The 22,341-nt window shown below is 45.2% G+C and overlaps 2 protein-coding genes across 2 annotated transcripts in view; one reads left to right on the forward strand and one right to left on the reverse strand.

Moving 5' to 3' along the window:
- The window catches only part of NCALD (neurocalcin delta), a 53,647-nt gene extending 45,272 nt beyond the window's left edge, over positions 1–8,375 (forward strand). The window contains exons 3-4 of the mRNA XM_005479461.4: positions 4,901–5,006; positions 5,188–8,375. Coding sequence (XP_005479518.1) covers positions 4,901–5,006; positions 5,188–5,285 — 204 coding nt within the window. The 3' untranslated portion in view covers positions 5,286–8,375. The remainder of the gene's footprint in view (positions 1–4,900; positions 5,007–5,187) is intronic.
- A 9,278-nt stretch (positions 8,376–17,653) lies between these two features.
- Positions 17,654–22,341, reverse strand: part of GRHL2 (grainyhead like transcription factor 2) — a gene marked incomplete at its 5' end in the record, with an annotated part of 52,226 nt that continues 47,538 nt past the window's right edge. The window contains one exon of the mRNA XM_074554234.1: positions 17,654–21,843. Within this exon, the coding sequence (XP_074410335.1) occupies positions 21,729–21,843 (115 nt within the window). The remainder of the gene's footprint in view (positions 21,844–22,341) is intronic.

Consider the following 22,341-nt stretch of genomic DNA (forward strand, 5'->3'; position numbering starts at 1 on the left):
CCAGGAAGGCACTGTGCTCACAGGCAGCACAAACCCCTGGGCAAGGGAGCTGCAAACAGGCAGAGCTTGGCCACAAATTTGTCCGTGTCAAAGGAAATGAAAATATCAGTGGCTGGGTTTTCTGTAGTGAGCCAAACAAGGACCAGCAAAGCTGGAAGCTTTTGCCAGATCTGCTTGCCAGCAAGTCTAGAGACTGAAATGCTCTGCCTCCTCTTCGTATTTATGTCAGTACCAAATCACAGCATTGTCCTTTACAGCCATGGTGCCATCACCAAACAGAATTGCAGCTTTGGGGTCAGTGTAGGGCAGCATTCTATCAGTGTGTGCATCCAGTGCCAAGCAGCACTTGGGCTGGGCACAGCCCCCAGCCTGGCACTCCAGCAGTCCCTCTGCCCCTCTTGGGAGATTTGGCTCTCTCTCCTTTCAGACTGAATGTGAAGCTCAACTGCATGGTGCTCATAATTTCACCTCATTTTGAGGGACTCAGCTTTGGGGACCACACAAAAAGCAATTATGGAAATGAACAGCCTGAAAAGCGGCTATTTCTGTGCCATGGACTATCAGCAATTTTTAAACTACAAACCCTTTCTGTGATGGAGCAATAAGGCAGTGTGCCTGTAGATCTCACCCTGTTCTCCTCTTTTTTTTTGTTTTTTCTGAATGCATTGGTCTCCCTGTATTGCACTGGTCACCAGGAGTTCCTCCCAGTGGGATGGGATTTGTTGTGTAGTCTCTGGAAGCATGTTCAGCTGATATCTGAAGTAGATGAGCATATTTTCTAGCTTTGTTGAGAAGTTCCTTTGATGTAGAATGATTAGATGCAAAAAGCCAGCAAACAACTATCACTTTCATTTATGAAAGATTATTATTTTTTCATATGGAATGACAAGACTCTGTATCCAATGGCTTCCTGGGGGCCCTCAGCCATCACAGTTTTTCTGAGAGTGAACATCAGAACTCTGACATATCTCTGTGTCTCAAAGGAACCCATTGCAAGTCCCTTATCTAGCATACATTTTCAAATTGATAGAATGGGATTATGTTTTCATTGGGATTTTTCCTGAGACAATACATCAAAATGAATGCTGAAAGAAACACCTTTAGTCTAAAAGTCTTAGTTTAACAGAAAAATACTGTCCCTGTTACTGTGGGATTACTGTATTTTAAATAGCATAGGGGCAAGGCAGTTTCCTTCTTTTTCAGTCTGCTTTTTTGTGCTTTGAAATCCGTCTCTCTGCAGTGATTTTCACTGTTGTGCTGATGCTTCCTTGCATTATCTTTCCATTGTTCTGGCCTAATCTGACAGCCCTGCAGGCATTGCACTGCTGCACTGCATTAAGGAGGTTGAGGCAGCAGTGGCAGCAGCAGCCCTGGCACAGCAGAGCTGCTGGTTAGGATGTCCCACAGGAGCTCCTGTGACTGGGCAGCTGCCAAGGAGAGGAAGGTGAGTGGTCCATGACAGCTTTCCCAGGCCTGTTTTCCTTGCTGGATGGCAAAGCACCTGCATTCCTTTAAGCCCTGTACCCCATCCTGCCCTCAGCCAGCCCAGGGCACTGCCCATGCCTGTCCATGAGCATCCCCAGGCCAGGCTCCAAATATCCCTGCTTAGACATCCACATGGAGCCTGCTGCACAGTTTGGAAGATGAAGGACTTTAGTGGTGTGCTGACAGTTGTAGAGCCTCAAAAAAGAAGGTCCACAGGACACTGCTACACTCACCAGGCACAGCACATCTGCAGACTGCTGTGGGAAGAGGCTTCATAGCCTGCCCTCTTGACAGACCTTGTCACAGCTCCTCTCAGATTCATGTCTCAAGCTTTTCATGTCTCCCATATGTTTACCTATAATCTAAATAGCCCAGTCCACTCAAAAATAGCTGCAAACCAGTTACAAGATTTGTTCCCCTTGCTGAAGCAGGACATATTTGGCTAGTCTCTTAAAATAAGAGTTCAAATGGGACACGGAAACCTTGCTCTAAGGATACATTTTTTCACTATATGGACTCCAAAGGCATTTTAAGAATACTGAGCAGAGACAAAAATAACACTTTCAGTTTAATAAAAACAGGGCACACACGTTTCACTTGCTGGATAGCTTATTGCTTATAAGCTATAGCTTATAGCAAGCCAGGATGAAACAGAAGCTGGTATGGGAAGAAGCAAACGCTGATATGGCTCTGGAAAGGCAGTGTCAAAAATCTCCATGACATTGAGAGGAAAACAATTTTTTTCAGACAAGTCATTCACTTCATGAGACTTCTGGCCATTAGAATTTATTTCAAAAGGGTAAAAAGGATCAACTGAAAATGTGTGCTGTCATTGCTGCTGCCATCACCAAAATGAGCTTTTTGCCAGTTTGCCAAGTGTACCAAGGAAAATGCAGCCCTCACCAAAGCTTCTGGCCTGAGTGCTGGCAGCCAGCAGCTGGGAGCAAAACCTGTGTGAATGGGCAAAGGGATGAGACTGCCCTGAAATCACCCACTGCTGTTCATCCACATGGAGCTGGAAAATCAAAGGAGATCAGTAGGGCAGCAGATGAAGCTGGAGCCTGTGCTTGCTCGGATGCCCAGGGCTCTGGAGGCACAATTCCTGGTGGCATTCAGAGTGCCAGGGAGCTGTAAGGAGCACTCCTGACAGAAGTTCACTTACTGAAGCTGCCCTGACTCAGGAGAGTGCTGCAGGCATCAGCTTCCAGTGCAGAATGCCACTGGTGGTTTTCAGCCCAGGTTCTGGGAGGCCAAGAGTTGCACTCCATGTGGAGTGGAGCCCCTGCAGCCTCTCAGGGCCAGGTCCTAGCCCAGGGTTAACACAGCCCAGCTCTGTGTAATTATTGCATGAAACCAAATTCCCTTCAGAGCTTGCTCTTTCAAACATACAATAAAGAGTTTTGTGTAGCTGCACTGAATTAATATGGGGCGAATCTCAAGGTTCTTAATCAGCTTTAGCTGGCTTTTACTTTGGGAAAACTTCCCAATGAACTTCTGAGTAAGGACATAAGAATTTGTCCAGAGTAACCATTTTCAGCATGAAAAGAACGCTCACTATGTTATTCCCATCTGGCTTTCCTAGAATATCTCATCTGTTATTCCCTTCACACGCCTCTGTGAAAAGGACCCTGTAGGATGAAGTCATCCTGAAGTGCTTTTTTTGTCCTAAAAATCTGCATATTCTTACTATGGTTACTTTGATCAGGGTAAACATGCCCTCACTCCCAGTCTGGGGCATTCCTCCCACACTTTCAATGCAGATTCTCTGCTTTGCTGTCCTCTCACCCAGAGAGAGGGAGTGACCCCTCCACCTCTCTTCCTACCCCAGACAAAAGCCAGACAGCTTCAAATGCTTAAACACTGGCAGATTTATAAGCCTCATCTCTGCTCTGACCCTTGCAAGCCTTGCATGCTGATGAGGATGAGCAAGGTCTAAATTCTTACTGTCCACCCTCTCCATTTCTTCCTTCCCTATTGCCTCCTTCCCCCAGTTCCCCCATCCCTGTGTTTACATGCTTGCATGTTCATCCTTTCTTCTGTGCTCCTGGTATGAGTGTCATGGTGGTGTGGACAGCATCCCTGCCTCTCCTGGGGCTCTGCCCAGTACTCTGGAACACTAATTCTCCTGGGAGATGTCAAGGGTGAGCTGTTGGCAGAGGAGAAGCCAGCAGGATGGCCAAGGAAGGGGCTGCTCCCTAGTCTGAGTGTAAAATGTCTGTGCTGCTTGGTGGCATCCTCCATCTGTGCTGTTACATTCCTGGAGTCAGTCCTTGGGGATCCTGAGCCAGATGATCTGAGCTGCTAGGCAGACTGACTTCATGAAGGGAAAGAGGGGAGAAGGGTAACCCAATGAGAAATCTTGGCTTGCACAAAGGACCTCCCTCCCAAAGCAGGAGGAAAGGAAGAACAAATCACTAAAGCAGCCAGGTGACAGCTAGTGAGTTGCAGTGGGCAGCACAAGGGGCCAGTTGGACCAGGGCAATGCTGCCTTGGGCTGGGATGTGCTGCCCCTCCACATGGCCACCACCCTGCAGCCCTCTGAGTGCTGCTGCTTCGAGGTGTGGCACTGCAGAGACACCTGACACAAAGCCCTGCTGTTTCTGGTGCTGCAAGCTTATGTTTGCCAGCAAGGTCTGGATAACCAGTGCAGAGACAGGTCCTCATCCTTGTTTTAAAATTAACCTTACCCCTCTGTCAGGGGCAGCTGGTACCAAAGGTGGCTAATGCATTTGTCTGTGCAGAGAATAGCTGTGGGTGGTAGTGGTGCTCTGTAGGACCAGAACATCTGGTCTCTGTGGAGAAAATTGTGGAAGGGATTTTGAGCTGTGCACGCACACCAACCCCCTGTGAAAAGGCCACCTCCCTGATGGTCTGGTCTTTTTTATCTGTGAGATGCTGCAAATGCAAGGAGGCACTGCTCTCCCCACAGACAGGATGCTCACAGGGAGGGAGAGAATGGAGATGGGGGAGAAGCAAAGGCAGGATGGGGAGACAGGTGTGGTGAGGATGAAGCTGTGTGCCCAAAGCATAAAGATTCATCACAGCATGGGACAAGACCTCGGTGGTCTGGCTGTTCCTCCAGGCTCTGGAGCTGCCATTGCCCAACATGCTGTACAGGTGATAAATTTGTCCAAAGGCTGTTTTAATAAGGAACAATGTCCAAACTCTAGTGCAAACCCACATGGTGTTTGCCCATGACTAAATAAAGAAACACAGTATTCCACAAACGAGTGTGCCACTGAAGAGGGAAGCTGCACCTACTGGTGCCACCCAACACCCTCCAGCATCAAAGAGCAGGTCTTGCTGGTGCTCCGAGGACATTTCTGCCTGGTTCTGTCACGAGAGGATCATTGTACCCTTGCATCAAGATGATAATGTGCTTCTCATCAGGTTTTTGCTGCTGTCTATCACACAGGCAATCTACAAGATGGTTTCTTCCGTGATGAAGATGCCAGAAGATGAGTCAACCCCGGAGAAGAGGACCGAGAAGATCTTCCGGCAGATGGACACCAACCGTGACGGTAGGCGCTCCCAGGGCCACAGCCTGCAGGGCCAGCACGGGGCGGGCGGGCAGTTCTGCACCCGGCAGGGCTGCTCTCCCAGGGATTTCCCTGGCTTCCTTCCCTCGTTCGTGCCTGTCCAGAGGCTTGCCAGGTGTGCTGCAGCCCCCAGGTGCTCCAAGTTAGCGTGTTTCTTTTCCAGGAAAGCTCTCTCTGGAAGAGTTCATCCGCGGCGCCAAGAGTGACCCGTCCATAGTCCGACTCCTGCAGTGCGATCCCAGCAGTGCCGGGCAGTTCTGAACCCGTACTTTGGATGAATTATCTATCTGCTTTTTTTTTTATTTCCTTGCCAAACAACATTCATGGTAGTGTTGCCTCTGTATGGCCAATTATGCCTTCATTTGTGGCATCTTATAGCTTATTTTGTTGTGGATTAATTATAAGAATGCTGAATTGCTCTTAACAATTTGTCCAGAGCATGGGCAGTACTGTTCTAAACAGATATTGTGGTGTTACCATTGTTTTTAAAATTTCATTTTGTTTTTTGTTTGTTTGTTAGTTTGTATGTGTTTTGGAAAGTAACATGTTGAGGAGGAGTAAACCAACAACAAACCCCTTGGCAGCAAGACACACTGACAGATTTTAGATTGCTGCTTTAGTTGTTAGGTATTCACCTGCAGAACCTGAAAGTGTAGTAAGGCTGAACCAAAGGGGTTGTGATGGGTGGGGTAGGATTCACCTGGAACCTCCTCTCCTGTCCAGAAGGCACCAGTTAAGATCAAAGACAGGACTGGGAAGAAGTATGAAAGTGCAAAACATGTGGGGTGTATCATTCACTCCTCTGCCTCGTTGTTTCAATGCTGTGAACACTTTCCAGGTTGTGAAGAAGGGACAAAATGAAGGTTGACTTTTTTTACTAGGTTTACAGTGGTTGAAGTCATATGGCTTTATCTGAAAATTCAGCAATTTGCAATCCTGATCTCCAAATCCACAACTGACAATACCTCTTGCCGTTTGGGATCAGCAAAAGCAGACACAGATATGAAAAGCTGGGTCTTGACAATGAATTTAAGGGAGATACATGTTGAATGTGAAATTTTCAGGTTAGTAATAAAGCAGTTGCTACTAGGGAGAGTGGGCATTCATGTGAGGAACTCACAGACACCTGCAAGCAGCTCCAGCTAAGGCACATCTGCTGTTCTCAATGCTGTTGCGTAGCAGGAAGTTTTGGGGGTGTTTTTGTCTCTCTCCATGTAGCTAACAGAGTTTCTGGGCCTGCTCTTAGGGGAAGGCTGTCATCAAAACTTGTTTTAAACATAAAATTGTAGCATTTATATTTCATTTATTTTAGTAAAGTTCAAAAAAATCTGTACTGAAATGAGGAAATGGTACGCTTTATGATATATTTATATATATATAAAAATTAAAACAAAAAAAGAACAGCTCTTGAGAGAAATGTTGAATGTTTATCTTTCCGCCTAGGTGCAGGAGTATCTGAAATTTGCTGCTGCAAAATTTTATCCTTTGGTCAAAGTTGCTGTATGCAAAGCTAGTATACACATGTGGGATTTCTTAGGGACTTCACAAGCGCTGTTGCAAGAGAAAAGCTGGAAAAGCTTTAGCAACAGGAGGCATTATGCTGACTAAATTGGCATTAATCAGACATTAGCTGAAGTCTGCTTTGTGATGCTGCTGGAGAGCGACCCATGCAGGCAGGCACGGTGTTGGGAATGCATGAGCTCGTTAGAGTAACCTTTGTCTGACAGGCAAAGTTGGCATTTTGTCAAGTGACCTTGTAGATGCTAATCCCCAGTAGCCTTAATTTAAAATAAACCAAGTAAAAGAAGTCTGCTTTGCAGATGATGATTAGCTGAATACTAATTAGAAGTCACGAATAAGTAGTTGAGCATAAATAATCTTCTGTGGAACACTAGCTAGCATGTACAATAATTGACAGAAGCAATCCTATACTTAATTTTCCCATACCATTTGCTTTGCGGGGTGTTAAGGGCAAAGCATTTTAAGAGAAAATAAAAGTAAATTGAAAATAACATTGTTAATCAATTGTACTAAAATTTTTATGAGTGGCTAATGACACTCAATAAATGTCTTCAAGCACACATTTTTGTCTCAAACAATCACAAAAATCCAGTTGATGATATATTTCCATTACATTCATCAAAATACTGAGCTGAGCTGAGCTGAGTGTGGGAAAATAAGAAAGCAAAGGGGGCCCAGCCACAGACTCAAACAGATTTTAATACCCAGCACTTTCAGGTGTTATGAGCAACACTGGCATGTTTTGCACCAGTTTTTCTGGCTGATGAAAATATTCTCTATCTCCTTCTCCCAAATCTTAATTGGACACCATGTGCACAAATCCCCTTCGAAGGACAGTCTGTGCCTACCTTTGTCAAGGTAATTTTCTGCTTTACCTGGAGATGTTCTGGCCCTCTCTTCATGTCCATCACCTCATGGATTTTGAAAGTCATGTACTTGAGGGTTGTTTTTCAGCAGAAGAAGCCTGGCCAGACTCTGGGGACTGCAAAGGAAGGTCAGTGGGCATGCAGTGATCGGCACACCCCTCTGCCAGATGGGCATGCCACCACCCCAGCCTCTCTGGGGCTGCTCCATCACCACCCCTGCGTGGGCAGGACAAGGTGACACCACAGGATCCCTGCTGAATTTCCAACCTCCTGGCTCAGGGCAGGCACCCATGTCCAAAGCAGCCCAGACTGTGGAAGCTGGCATTTACTGAAGGTGAACTCGGATACCTTCTACGGTTCCATCTTCTTAGTGCTGTGAAAGCAGCTGCATGTGACTGAAGCTTTAAAAAGGTTGCCTTTTCTTTAAGTGACGGCATTCCACCTGTTTTTCATTTTACAAGGCACTTCTGGCCCAGAACCTAATCTCTCCATTTGTTTTTACTCAGCAGTTTCAGGGTGTTTCGGCCAGGCTCACCTCCTGTGCTACTCCTGTACAACGCAGGTCTGAACGCACAGCCTGTGCTGTGACCCCAGCAGACATGTAATGCTCCCCACAGCTCACAACATTTGGAATCATCAGAATTAGCTTACAGCTGCAGAGGACATAGCTGCAGATAAGGCTATTGTAGAAACATTTACAGAGTGAGCTAGGGTTATTCTTTTACCTGACTGCCACTGATGATTGGTATTATTTTAAATTATTAACTATCCCTTTCTTTCTCTGCCTCTGCATGTACTTAAATAGTGATTTGTAGCTGAAGTTGTGATAGGTACATTTGCAGACCTCAAATCAGCAGGACAGCAGTGGTGTGCTGTGCCTCAGACTGAATTTTTCTGCTTTGCTGTCATTTGCATTTGTAATCATAATTGCCTTCATAAAGCTTTTGAAGGCAAAGTGTGAATAGCACAGTAAGTCAGACTTTTGAGTGATTCATTAGCAATATCTCCACACAGGAAGGACGGCAGACAGCACATGCTGTTTTGTATGACTTCTCAATTTTGTAGATGCATTCTCTAGTTCTCACATATGCACAAGGCATTCTTCACTATGTATTGTCCAAAGGGATTAATGAGCATATGTCACATGTAGACTGAACTCATGGAAAATGCCAGTCTCATTTAGCTGACATTCCCAGCCAGCTTGTCAAACTCTGGGCCAGAAGATGAGGAGTGAGGACTATGACTTGTGAGTTTTGCACTACTCTCCTTGCTTTAGGGTGCTTTGGGAGGGGAAAAGGGAACACAACCCTTTTAAAATCAACACACATGTTCTTGTGAGCGCTTAGAGTTTGAGAAGGACTGAAGAAATATTTATGTTTCAACATTATTTGAAGCCCTGTCAGTTCGCAATTCAATGATGTTCCTGAGGCCAGAGCTATGCTGTTCCCTTGCAGTTCTTAGGAGCTTATAGGATTTCTATCTTCTTCTGGGGGCATTCTTTTTGTCTGCATTTTAGGCTTGGGTCTTGGTTGCGGCTTAGTAGGCAGTTGTGTTTGTGTGGGTATGTTAAACTTTTGTAGCTGGTGGTGGTCTGTTGTGGGGGGGGTGTTGGGTTTGGTTTGATTATGCAGTCACACATGCCCAAGGCGCTGTGGTTTGAGCACTGCCCCTGGGGGATGAGCCCAGGGCTTCTCTCTTTGCTGGTGGCAAAAGCGCAATAATGCTGCTTAGCTTGATTTTCTTTCACTGCAGGTCAGGTTAAGTCACATTACCTTGCATTGCTGTGGGCAGAACCTTGTCTCAGCTGGCTCATGGAAACTTGGTGAACTGTGGTATCTTGGTGCTGAGCCTAATCTGCAGACTAAGCTAAGCTGAGAAGGTGGCCTTGGCCATACGTCTCAGTACATGTGAACCAGAGAACACGGTGACAACTGGCAGGTCCCCGGGGACATGTGGCAGTGAGGAGGGAATCTCCTGCCCCAGAACAATGCCCTGAGCTGAGCTGCCTCCTCCTTTTAAAACTCCCCCTTTTTTCAGCACCACTGGTGTAAGATGCAACATGATAGCAATATAGCAGGTGAGGATGGAGGAAGCATCCTTCAGGAGTTTCCTTTCGCAGTTTAGCCTACAAGTGCCAAGTGAGACAGTCAGACTGGTCTGATTGTTGGCTGGACGAGTCTTCCTGAGCACCCAGTACACCAGCACATCCCTTCATCTTCCCCATGGTGCTCCCTCGATTTCCAGGCATGGCAGCCCTTGGGCTCAGCAGTCAGATGTCAGGTACCTGGTGCAAGACTGGTGGAGAAGAATATTTCACCTGCCCTCTGCATAAGTACTTGGATGCATTCTTTGCTCTGTGTCTCACTAAGCGGGATGTCATGTAGGAGTCGGAAAGTGGGGAAAGTTGGTTTTCTTGGCATCACAGGCGGAACCTGCACTTGGAAATGCAGAGAAACTTGTCAAGTGCCAGAGGGCTGAGCAGTGCTCAGAGCTGCATGCAGAGTTTTCCACTGATTGTGCAGGAGGCAGATAAGATAAACAGCAGTGATACGTCAGGCACATGGTGCGATGGGTTTCGAGATAGGGCTTGACTAGAAATGGCACCTTCTATGTGAGCAGCTCTGTCTGCTGCATATTCTGTCAGAGGTGCTGGCAAAATACACTCCAAAATTAAGGAGCAGAGCTGTTCACCATGCCCTGGCAGGTATTGAACAAACAGCTCCCAGGATAAGGTTTTCCCTAAGTGCAGCTGAGGACAAACCATTGCCTATGGGAGTTCATTCCTGGTCATGGTGGAAGACAGGAGAAGGGAAATCTCCATTGACTCTTGAAGCCCAGGTGTCATTTTGCAGGCTAGGGATGGTGGAATGAACATCTGTGTTTTAAATACATAGAAAAGACAGCAGGGACTGTAAACTGGCATAGAAATCAGTGACATTAGAAACCAGAACCACTGCTGAGGGACTGCAAAAGCCAATAGGTGTCTCTGGCCATCAGCTGGATACACAGTCAATCTCCTTACCCCTTGCAGAAAATATGTCTGCATTCTATGGGAATCTAAACAGCATCCCTTATTCCATCCTGGCTTTTGCTGCAGTTGTTTCCAAATTATCCATACTAAGAAGTTGTTTCCAGGGTGAGGATTTTCAGAGGATAAGGTATAAAGCTTTCCAGCTGTACTGTCCATATCTTAACAAGCTGGAAAGGCCAGATGCAAGGAGCTTCTCATTGTTTCCCACAGATTGTGTTATTTCAATGTGTAGCTGGGATTAAGCTATCACCTGTAAAATGCTGTCTAATAAGAAAAACAAAGAGCTTGAGTTGTAGTGAACAATGTGAAAAGACTAGAGAAATGAAAAACTATGGGGACATCCCTGCCTGTAGCCCAGGGTCTGAATTTGCACAGTGAAACCCTCTTAGCAGTAGCCAGCACAGAAAAGCTCCTCTACTCCAGCCAGTCAATGGTACCTCCTGGGCTACTTCAGCCCTGTGTGGGGAGGCTGGGGACTCTGGGTCCTGCCACAGACATGGCCATCTGACATTATCAGGCAGGCTGAGGGCTCCCTACATCTCCAGGCACACACCAGCCACCCACCCTCTGCACAGTATTCGCTCACTGTGCACCTGAGATGTTTCAGATCTTCCCCTCTTGCCCTGACCTTATACCAAAGATATTCTCACCTTCCCAGGGCATGTGCTCAGGGTGTCCAGCTCTCCAAGTCTCTGCAGCCACCTCCCAGTTGCCATTCCCAGCCTCTGTGTGAACAAATAACAAACACCAGCCCTTGACATGTGGAGGAGCCAAGCTTAATGCACTTAAATGGAGCAGCTTCTGATTTGGTTTCCCATCTTTGGCCCACCTGTGAGTACCACACTATTTATTTCTTATCATTAAGTAATGGCAGTATTAAACATTTTAAGGGCACTCTGAACCTCTGAAACAATTTGGTTTTCATGGTAGTGTACGTGTTTGTTGAGGCACTGCAGACTGAGCGTGCCTGGGCTGCTCTCCCCTGCCCTGTTTGCTCCACAGAGAGCTGGTTTCTTCCAGCAGCAGCTCCTCCCCAAGCATCCCTGTGCAGTGTGCAGGTGCCCCAGGCCTGCAGGAGCACCCAGGTGCTGTGGACCAAGAGACAATTTTGGCAAAGTTATATCAAGCAGAAACTCTTCCTGCTATCTGTCAAAAACGAGTGTTGGGAGTGTGGCCTCTGGTTTTCTCCTGCCTGGGGACAGGGGTTCCAGCAGTGCTCAGGGCTGGCCTCATGTTCCCCACCAAATGGGATGGCAGGATGATGGTGGTCAGTAAACCCCCCTGAGAAAATCCTCTTAGATTCTAAACTTCATTTGTGCTGCTCATTGGCTGCACTCAGAGGGAACGTTAATTAAGGGTCCAGTGTGGTAGTTTGGGGGAGAACTTGCAGTTCCTTGCCACCAGCACCTTTTTATTTCCTGTCATTATTCCCATTTCCAAGGCAACCAAATAGTTTTTATTAGTATCCGAAAGAAAAGAAAAATCACATCCAGGGTTTCAATCCAATAAGGATCTAAGGAAGGTTACTAAAGACATCATGCTCAATGTTAGTCATACAAACTAATGTTTCTTTGGTATTTTGTGTTTAATTTTCTTATTCATGTGGCAGACATGTTTGTGATTTATTTCATTATTTTGGATCCTCTTAGATTTAGCCCTGCTGGTCCTTCAGCTCTTATGCAGAAGTCCCAAAGACCCCGGGAGCAGAACTGACTGAGCAATTACCAGTGAGTTGGGCACATGGTGCCTGGTAAAAATGAAGAGCTTAATTACCTTAGGGATTTTATTTGTGTGCACACTTGCTTCAAGGAGACAAATTGAGCTGCATTGCAATATGTTTATCTCTTCCACTTGCTCACTTCAATTCCAAGCAGTCTTGTAGTTAATAATTGTATATTCAGCATTATTTTGCTCTTGAACCTGAAGTGACCAATATTGTCTTCCTCTGACAGGATACTTAATACCTTCTGATTTTAAATATTGCTGAGTGATGTGATGGATGCAAAAGTAGTTACACATTTGTGTGCTGGCTTTGGCTGTGATATAGTTAATTTTCCTCACAGTAGCTAGAATGAGGGTCAGTTTTGGATTTGTGCTGGAAACGGTGTTGATAACAGAGGGATATTATCATTATTGCTGAGCAGGGCTCACATGGTGTCAAGGACTTTCCTGCTTCCCACCCCATCAGCGAGGTAGCTCAGGGGGCACAAGGGAGATGGGATGGGACACAGCCAGGACAGCTGACCCCAAGTGACCCCAGGGATACCCCAGACCATGGTGTCATGCTCAGCATGTAAAGAGGTAGGGGAAAGAAGGAGGAAGAGGGTGACAAGTTCAGAGTGATGTCATTTGTCTTCCCAAGTCACACTCCCTGTGATGGAGCCCTATTTTTCTGGGGATGGCTGAACACCTGGCTGCCCCAGAGAATTGGTGAATGAATGCCTTGCTTTGCTTGTGCATGGGGCTTTTGTGTTCCCTATTAAACTGTCTTTATCTCAACCCATGGGTTTCTCACTTTTGCCCTTCCAATTCTCTTTCACATCCCACTAGAAGGGAGTGAATGAGTGGCTTTGTGGGACTTAATTGCTGGTTGGGATTAAATCACAACAATTTGTTTAAATTTGGGCAGGTATTTTTGATGCTGCAGAAACTAATAAATTGAGATAAAACATGACCAAGAGCTGAATGGATCAAAGTGCCCAGTTCCTATTTAGGTCCATGACCATTCCACAGGGAGAGCTTTCCCTGTTCCCTCAGGCTGTTGCCTCATTGCAGCACAGAACAGACACAACAAATCGAACTTGTAATGATCTACTACGAGCAGACTCACTGCAGCAGCATGGAGTTCAGTATATCCTGTGTCTTGGCAAAATTAGATACCTCTCTAGATCTAGATGAATACTTTGTAAGCAAACCTACATATCCTAAGGAAGAATTTTACTATTCAGAAAGGAGAGAGACAACTATGAATTAAATTAATTTGGTCCACATATTTTTCTTACAGCTGTCTAGAATTGCAAGTGTCCTGTGTGTTGTTGCCTCTAGCTGTTGTGATGTGTTAATTCCCCCCCCTGGTTCTGTTGTAAGCTCATCTGGTGGTATCCTGGGTCTCCAGCTGGTTCTCTGCCAGGCAAAGCCCATGCAAAGGACATGTGGAGGCAAGTGGCTTCCAGGCACACCAGGGGCAGCTTTTGGGGACGTGGCCCTGTGCTGCTCCGTGCTTTGGGAGTCTGTACCTACAGAGCAACGTGTCAAACATGCCTGATAAAAGGAAAGTAGATGATCAGGCCACCAAAGGAGACGGAGAATTTGGCGGAGGGTTGTGTATGGTTTTGTGCCCCCCAGCACGTGCACGGTTCCCCCAGCTATTAACTTCCAGTTAGGACCTTTCCTGAGCTCTTAGTGTTAGAATAAAGTTTTCTTCTGCTGATAATGTATTTGTGTTATGCAACGTACTCAGAAAACAGAAAATTATCTCTCTATGACTGTCCTCTCCTCTCGAGAAGCTCTTCTCCTCTGTACATATGATATGCAGAATGTATGGGAGTCTTACCAGCGTTGGTTTGCATTTTTAAGACTGTACTAATTAATGTGTGATACTATTGTGTTTTTGTAGTGGCATCTTTGATGTAAGATGTAAAAACTATTTAAATTTTTTTTGTTATTGTTCAGCTTTTAGAGATAGCACCAAGGACTGCATGTTCACTAGAATCAGCCCTTTCCAGGGGCTGCCATAGCTGCACGCAGGCACCGGTGTTTCACCCGGCATGTAGCACCTGCGTTCCTCTCTTAATAGGGGTCAGTTTGGAGTGGAGATGAATTCTTCCTGAAAAGTCCAGTTTTGTCTTTCCCTCTCTCAGTTCAAGCTGTGTGATTCCCTCCCACGCTGTGTGCCAGCCCTGGCCCCAGAGGAGACCTGGGAGGAATGTCCCCTGTCCCGGGCACCCCGCTGGCATCGGGCCCCCTCACCCCATGGCTCACCCAATGCATTCTCCTAGGAACGTGGTTTTCCTTGGAACTGCTGGCTGTGCCAGCACAACAACAGTGGGCTCACATTGCAAGACAATTTGTGCAAGTGACTTTAAAATGAATTAACTAAAATTGAGGGGAATGAAGGAAAAGAAGAGCCTGAGCAGCAATTTTAGGATCAGAATCTTATTGGGGTGCTTAATATAAGAAGAACTTGGGGCCAGTCCCTATAAGGTAGGACCATTTGAATGGCTTAGGTCTACATTTCTTGTCAGGTTTGGAGAATGAAGTGGGGCTCAGATCCAGTCTTTCAGGCAGGGTTGACTTACTGGATAGACTGAGTCTGAGATGCTTCTCCAGATTGTGTCGTGGGCCAAAAGACAAGACATGCTGCAGCTTAGGAGTTATTTTTCTTTCAGGTTATTTTTTTTTCCTTTTTAATGGAAAAAGCAGTTCAAACTGCACCTGGCAAAATGACTGACTTCAAAAGCATGTTTTTCCTTGTTATATAGACACTCACAAAACAGCATTGTGTGGCTAAAAAGGCACATTTGTGACAGTTTCTTTCTGAGTGCCAAAATATATAAGCAGTATTGTTTGAAGGGAAATAAAAATTTTTTTACTGTATTGTTAGTACTGTTGAACAAATATATTGTTTTTAAATGTTAGATTTTGAAGACTTTTGTATTGTAAATTGTTTTGTGACACGGTGCTTTTTCATACTGGAATTACTGATTGCACCTAAATATTAATTATTGCTTTCTTATATAAATATGTGACCTTGAACAATCTTGATGAAAACCAATGTGTGGTGGATACCAACAGTTCAAAAAAATTCACCTACTGAAATCCCCTAAATGTTCTTTCCTACTAATAAACATTCTGCTGCAGCTAGTGATGATGTGCCGTGTGCTTTACTCCCTTCATGGTGGAGCCCTAAAGCCTCATGTAGCTCCTTGGTCTGGGGAAAAAACCCCAGAGAAGCCTTTGCCTGCTGCCTTCACTGCCCTCCTGTCCTGCTCACTGCTGTGGGCTCAGAGTCAGAGCTGTGCAAGCCAATTTGGAGGGCTCAGCCAGGGCTGGAGCTGGGCACGGACACTGGGCTGGCACACTGCAGCCGGCTGGGTGCTCCACTGCTAACACAGATTTGTTCCAGCAGCTAAAGCCAGCAGCTGGGCAAGGAGTAGGACATCATGGAGTGGGTTATAAAAGCAAAGGAAGGACAGCACAAAGTTGAGAGCTCTGGTACTCTGAAGCTGGAAGGAGTAGCTTAGCTGACTGACAGCAACTTTCCCTGCGATAGATAAATCTCTCTCCAGGTTTAGAGGAGTTTTTTATCCCCTAATGATAAGGGGATAAAATTATAAGCATCAAGGGAGCAGGATGTGCCAAGGGAGCATGGGCATGTAGCTGTGGTTAGTTGCTCTGAGATGTGGCTGGTGAGGCAGCAGCAGAGCTTGTCACAGCAGGGACTCCTGCCAGCCTCAGACAGGCTCTGGAGGGGGCTGATGCTTCTGTGCATGCTCCTTAAGCTCCCCAAATTTTCACCTCAGTTAAATTTGGAGCTGGGATTAGCTGAGTGCAAAAAGTAGTTTAAAGCCTACTGGAAAGTAACAGAAACCAGTGCCTACTTCCTTTTCAGCTTAAACAAAAATGCCTATTTGTGGAACTGCACATTAATCTGAGCTTGAGACAGACTGGAGCCTGAATGAAGCATCAGTTGCAGTATTCAGGTATCTCCTGTGCTCAGTGCAAACTTTATTACACAAGTTTCCAGTGTGCCAGACTCCCTGTGATGCACATTTCCCCCCCCCCCCACTTAAGGGCCACGATACGATTTAGCATAAAAAGACTGGGTATAAGGAGTTGTTTATTTGTACAGGGGGGCTAAAATCCTCCACTTACCACCCTTGCTGTCCCTCCTCTCGCTGTGCAAAGCCATCTGCCCCAGGCGCTGGAGCAGTTGCACTCCCACAATCCCGGAGTGGAGCTCCCACCTCAGGGAGGAGGGAACTGTGATCCTGCAGCTCATGGCTCCATCTGGGAAGTGGCGTGCTCCAGAATCCGTCAGTGTTTTCTGCAGCACAAATTGAGCCACGAGACTGAGAAGGTGCTGAAAGGGACAGCTTTGCTGCTCCAGTGAGTCCCCAGAAGTTTCAGTCAGGAGCTAGAGGTGGAGAGTTTTGCTTCCTGCTCCTAAAGAGGGGTCAGTCCTTCTCAATGACCTTTAATCAAGGTGACCTGAGTCACCTTGCTGGAGCCTGGCTCAGCCATGCCAGACACAGCCCAAGCCCTGAGCACACAGTGGGTGCAGGGGCTCCCATCAGCCCACACACTTCTCCTCACCCCTCCATGGCCCTGCAGATGGAGCACTGCCAACCACACAGCTTTAAAGCATTTGCATCCCAAGAGCCACTCAGTAAAACCACTTCCTATAAAACATAATTGAAAATCTATCACAGGCAGTGCCCAGGAAATGTGATTACCTTAAAGGGCTCCATGGGAGCTGATCCTGGCTCACCCTGCACTGCTCATCCAGAGCACTGAACTCCTGCACCCCACTGTAAGACAGGGCTGTCCTGCTACTGCCTGGGGAATCAACCTTTGCTGAGGAAAATGCTTTCCCAAGCAATTTCTCACCTACTAAGATGTTCTCACCTCCTGAATCTTGTTTGAAAAGCCAAACTGAACTGGTAGAGAATAAAATGTTTGATGAAAATGTCTTACTGCAAGATATGTGGCCAGGTATGCTTCAGTGCTTTTGGAGTAGGTGTGGGTAAGGATCTCAACTCAGGTGCCCAGGAGTCACAAAGAAGTTACTGTCAGTGCTTCCAGCCAGGTTCCCAGGACACTTCAACATGTCACAGAATCACACAATAGCTGGGGTTGAAAGGAATTTCTGTAGTTCATCTGGTCCAATCCCCCTGCTCAAGTAGGGCAAACAAGAATTGGTTGTCCAGGACCACGTCAAGGCAGCTTTTAAATATCTGCAGGGATAGAGACTCCACAATCTCTCTGGGCACCCTACTCCAGTGCTTAGTCACACAGTAAAAAGCATTTCCTGATTTCAGAGGGAACCTCCTGTGTTTTAGTGTGTGTCCCCTTGCCTCTGGTCCTGTCACTGGGCACCATTTACAAGAGCTTGTGACTCCATCCTCTCTGCACCCCTTCAGGCACTGGTACATATTAATACCTCCTGGAGACATGTAGTAATACACACCACAGCAACAGAAATATTGTCTCATACATAGGAATATTTATTTTTTTCCTTCTTAAAAATGTACAAAAAATAAAATAACTGTATTTACAGCTTATCAAACCCCTCTCCCAGTTGCAACACTATTAAGTTACATGAGCTAATTCTTAATATAAAAGCACACTATTTATACATTAAGTTTCCTTGTTTGCCAGAAAGACGGCTTGTCACAACCTTTGGCACAAACATTCTTGTTTGTATCTTGTCTCAATTAATAGGAAATGGAAGAGCATATAAACACTTAATAAGCTTTACATTTTATAAGTCATAAGATACTCCTTTCCAGTTCCAGTTCCATCAATATACAGCATCTCTGACAGCTAGAGAGTTTAGATTTTACTAATTGTTTGAATTAATTTACATTTAAACAATTCATAGAATGAAAAAAAATATATAAGAAAGACATTTGATCTCTGAATTCCATTGACCAAAAACTTTGTGAGAGAGGACACACATGAAAAAAACCCATTCTTTTCTTTGTAGTTTACACTCAGTGTTAGAAATCCTCCAAAATGTCTTGATGGGGTGATCACAGTACATCCACAAAACTTCACTCAAGGGATGCACTTTATTTTGGGAATATCAGCACCTGACTGTGAGAAAGAACTAGAATTTGAGAATTTGAATGGGATTTCATAATAAAACATCAAATGGACGGACAAAGTGCCAAATCTGCAGCAGGAACCAAAATTAGAAGTTCTCCTTTTGTACATCTCTAGAGTTTTTCAAAACATAACATCTACTGACATTGCATTTTCTTCATAGGGAAAATGCACTGAGCAGCAAGCCACTCTTCAGGCTGTACTAATTAAGATTCAAGATTGCTGTCTTGAAGAAGAGAAGGAAATGAGAATTTTGTTCCTTTAAATAAACAACCATAGCAGTTCCACAAAGAGACAAAGGAGGCAAGATAGATATTCCTGTCCCCTGCTGAACAGTAGACAAATCCTACTTCCATTTAACTCATAATATTTGGAAGACCCAGCATTAATCAATATTTTTTTATCAAACAAAAGCAACATGCATATTTTAAACAATATACATGTAAGCACTGTGTACTCCTCAGGATATCTGAGTCAAGCAGGGCATAAGGCAGCCACTGCTTCAGAAGTTTGCATTACTCATACCACTCTTGCCCCTTTCCCACTACCCTGATGGGCTGATTTGGACCAAAAAGGTGAAGCCTGAGAGCTTGGAGCTTGCCACAAGCAGCATCCAAGGTTCAGTGCTCCTCCAGCAGCTGATGCTACAACTACAACTGAAGGGGGTGCAGCACGGATACTCAGTGCTTGTGAGGCACCTGCATCTGGAGCAGAGAAACAAAGGCCTCAGAGCCTGGCAGATAAAGTAAAGGCTGATCATCCTTACCTAGCTCTAGTTGTGGTTTTAAAATAATCTTGCCACCAATCTAGGCACCTTTCTGATAACTTCACTGAGACTGTAAGAGGAACTAAAGGCAGGAGTATTAGCTTTCTACTATCAGGAATTTGCACACTTTAGGATGTATTTAGAATAGCTTTCAGTTAATCTTGGAAGCAACTTTCCTTTTCTGGACAGTGGCTGACTGAAAGCTCCTAAAATGACAATGGAAAACTCCTTAACTCCCAGTATTCCTGAAGCACTGCACTTCTCACTGATCCTACACTGCTCCTCATCACAGGATGCTGCAGCACCCAAGAGAGCTGTCCAAGCATCTTGACCAGCTGAGAGATCCCAGATGATATTCTGAGGATTCCAAACACCAGCAGAGAAATACAAGAACTGACAGTATTGCTTACCAGTCCTGTGTGCTGGTCCCTAATGCTTCCTGTATCAACTGTCCTATTTTTTTCTTTAAGAAAAAATTATCTGGGATAAGTCAGCATAGACTTTTTATCTCAGTCTGAGCCAAGTAGAAACAAACAGAACCATCATAAATCTCTTGTATTCCCAGATTGTTTACTCTTGAACAGCATAGCAAGAGCATCTTTTCTGGAGTGCATTTTTATATAAAGTTAAGCAAATTACAACAAAACTCTGCAGCAGAAGGGGAAAGAGTGCATGACAAAAGAAAAGGGCAGGAGAAAGACAGAATACACACTTTGCTTTACAGGCATATGTGAATTCTGGGTATGTTAGTGCTGATGCTACCAGCCTGAACCCTTTATAGTTTCTGCTCCCACAGAAACCTTGACATGTAACTAACATTTCTATTAAAGGAAGAGATTTTAATGGGATGCTACTGCTAATGATGTTAAGAAAGTGTTCATGAACTTACAGGACAATTCATGCAGATATGGCCAAATTAGACTGGTCACTTATCCCAGCTACTTTGCTTGAATGTAAATAGGTCCACACATGAGCCCTGTAAAACATGGCAGTGTTTCTTTCTGCCATTAACCACCAAATAATAAAGGTTGTGTAACAAAACGAGAAAAGGTTTTAGAAAGAAAAGAATAAACTCTAAAGGCTGCATGTAGGAAAGGACCCCACTTCTGTCTGTCACACAGGATCCATGCACAGTGGTAGAGAATAAAATGCAACTGAATCTCATGGAATTATATGCTAAGTGAGGAGCTCTCCACAACAGCCAGAGGAGATAGAATGGAGAGAGGGAGATGCCGGGTTTGGATGTCATAGGGACATTCAGGCCTTGAACCCCTTTCCTGGTATGAGTTTAGCCTGCACAACTTTATCTCTTCACAGAATTCATAAGGCAGGTGTGGAATTTGATGGAATAACCATGTAGTTCAACTTGGGTTCAGATGCAGCCCTTGAGAGAGAGACCAATCTCCACTCCTCAGTTGTGGGATACTCAGTCTCCAGTGGAAAAATTGTTCCAGTTTGATAAAATATTTACATCAAGCCCAGGCTTATACATCACCCAAGTGTCCTAGGAATCACAGCTGAATCATTCAATGGAGATACAAGAGCAAGTACACTTAAAAGGAAGAGTCTGAAATCCTGTTTCTTACAGTCTAGAGGAATGCTTTGATGCACAGGCTGCTGCAGAAAGAACATTCCCACCACAGGTTTGAGAAAATACCACTTTAGGAGCCTCTGCTTCATCCAAGGAAGACGATCAGGAAGAAGTCCCTTCTGTACCTCTTGGCAAAGCAGGCAGCAGACACATGGTGTCTCTTGGATTTTGTTCCAGCTGGATGGGAGACTCAAGTTCTACAGCTGGGACTTGGGCACCTACAGTGGGGCCCATTATGCTAGAGCATCCAAGACCCAGTAGCAGAGTCTGCTCTAATATTTCAATATACAATTGTGTGAGCAAGGATGGAGCATATGAGTACAGATTCAGTTATCAGCTTCTCAGTACACACTCTTTAACAGATTGCAGCAGTTTAATCCTCTGGGAAAGATTCCATGAAACCCTAAACCAAATACATACAAAAACATAGTGGCAGTAAACATGCCCACATACAGTAGTTAAAATATATTATTGCATATTATAAACATTATATACAAGGTTAAAATGGTTTCTTTACCATTTACTTACAAGTTACATTTGTAGCTGAATGCCTTACTTACAAGTCCTCATTGCTACATGCTGAGAACTACCAGAGGTATTTGGCAAGACTATACAGTAGAGAGAGATAAGGATCAGTCTGAGCAAGTGAACTGTCAGCCACTTTGCCCATCTTTAGCACTGCAACAGATTTTTAGGATGACAGAGACAACTACTGGTAAAGTGATTTATACCAGATTTCTGAAATTAGACCAGCATAGTTACTGAATGTGTTTTAGAATGAGCTTATCCACACTGAAGTATGGATTAAAATGCTGCATTTCACATTTGCAGTGGGTCATCTGGTTACAAATCTGGGGGCTGGTAACTGCTTGTCCACTAGAGAGTGAGGAACAATAAATAGGGGACCAGGTTACTGTGAATGGCCTTGTCCTTGACAAACCCAAGGCTATATCTGCAGGGGCTGCAGATGTGCAGAATGGACAGTATTTTCAATGCAGTCTTGTAACAGTTTCTCTGATCAATGTCTGTCAAGTTTATGGGGAATCTGCTTTCCAAGAAGGATGAAATGCTGTGGTTCCTTACAAAATGGCTCTGCCTGAGGCTAGATCTCTGTCAGTGTGATCTTGAAGCCTTCAACCATGCTCTCCATGTTCAGGATGAATGTGTCCTCGTTGGAGTAGTGCTCAATAATGTTGTCATCCATGTTTACCAGGATGCTGGTGACAAAGGCAGAAATCAATGTTTTTATGTACCAGGACCCTGAAAGGAAAAGCTTTACACTCTGCCACGTGTACTTGCTTCTCTACAACACAAAACCAGACTCCAGCACACACCAGTACAGGCTCAGTAGTAGGAATTACCAGCAAGATCTGCCCCGTAGTCCCTTGTAGTCTTTGGATTAGAGGCTGCTCCTTGCCAGAGCAGTTAAGGGACATGCCAGTGCTGGGATGCTAACACACTTAGGCTACCTACAGATGGGCTGCACTTCAGATCCCTGGCAGACCCAGCTAGCTGGTGCTTCCTGTGCCTGGTGGTGGCTCCCACAGGGACACATCTGTGCTACTCTTCAGACACACCATGTGAGCTGCTGCACCTCTGTGGTGGGAGGGAAGCACAGGGAAGCAGTGGAATTTGTGCTTTGCACACAGCTCACAGACTTAGAACTCAGCTTAGATGTGAGACTATCAACAATGACTACACAATTGTGTAATTGT

The sequence above is a fragment of the Zonotrichia albicollis genome, chromosome 1 (assembly GCF_047830755.1).
Source record: "Zonotrichia albicollis isolate bZonAlb1 chromosome 1, bZonAlb1.hap1, whole genome shotgun sequence".
Classification (NCBI taxonomy): Eukaryota; Metazoa; Chordata; class Aves; order Passeriformes; family Passerellidae; genus Zonotrichia; species Zonotrichia albicollis.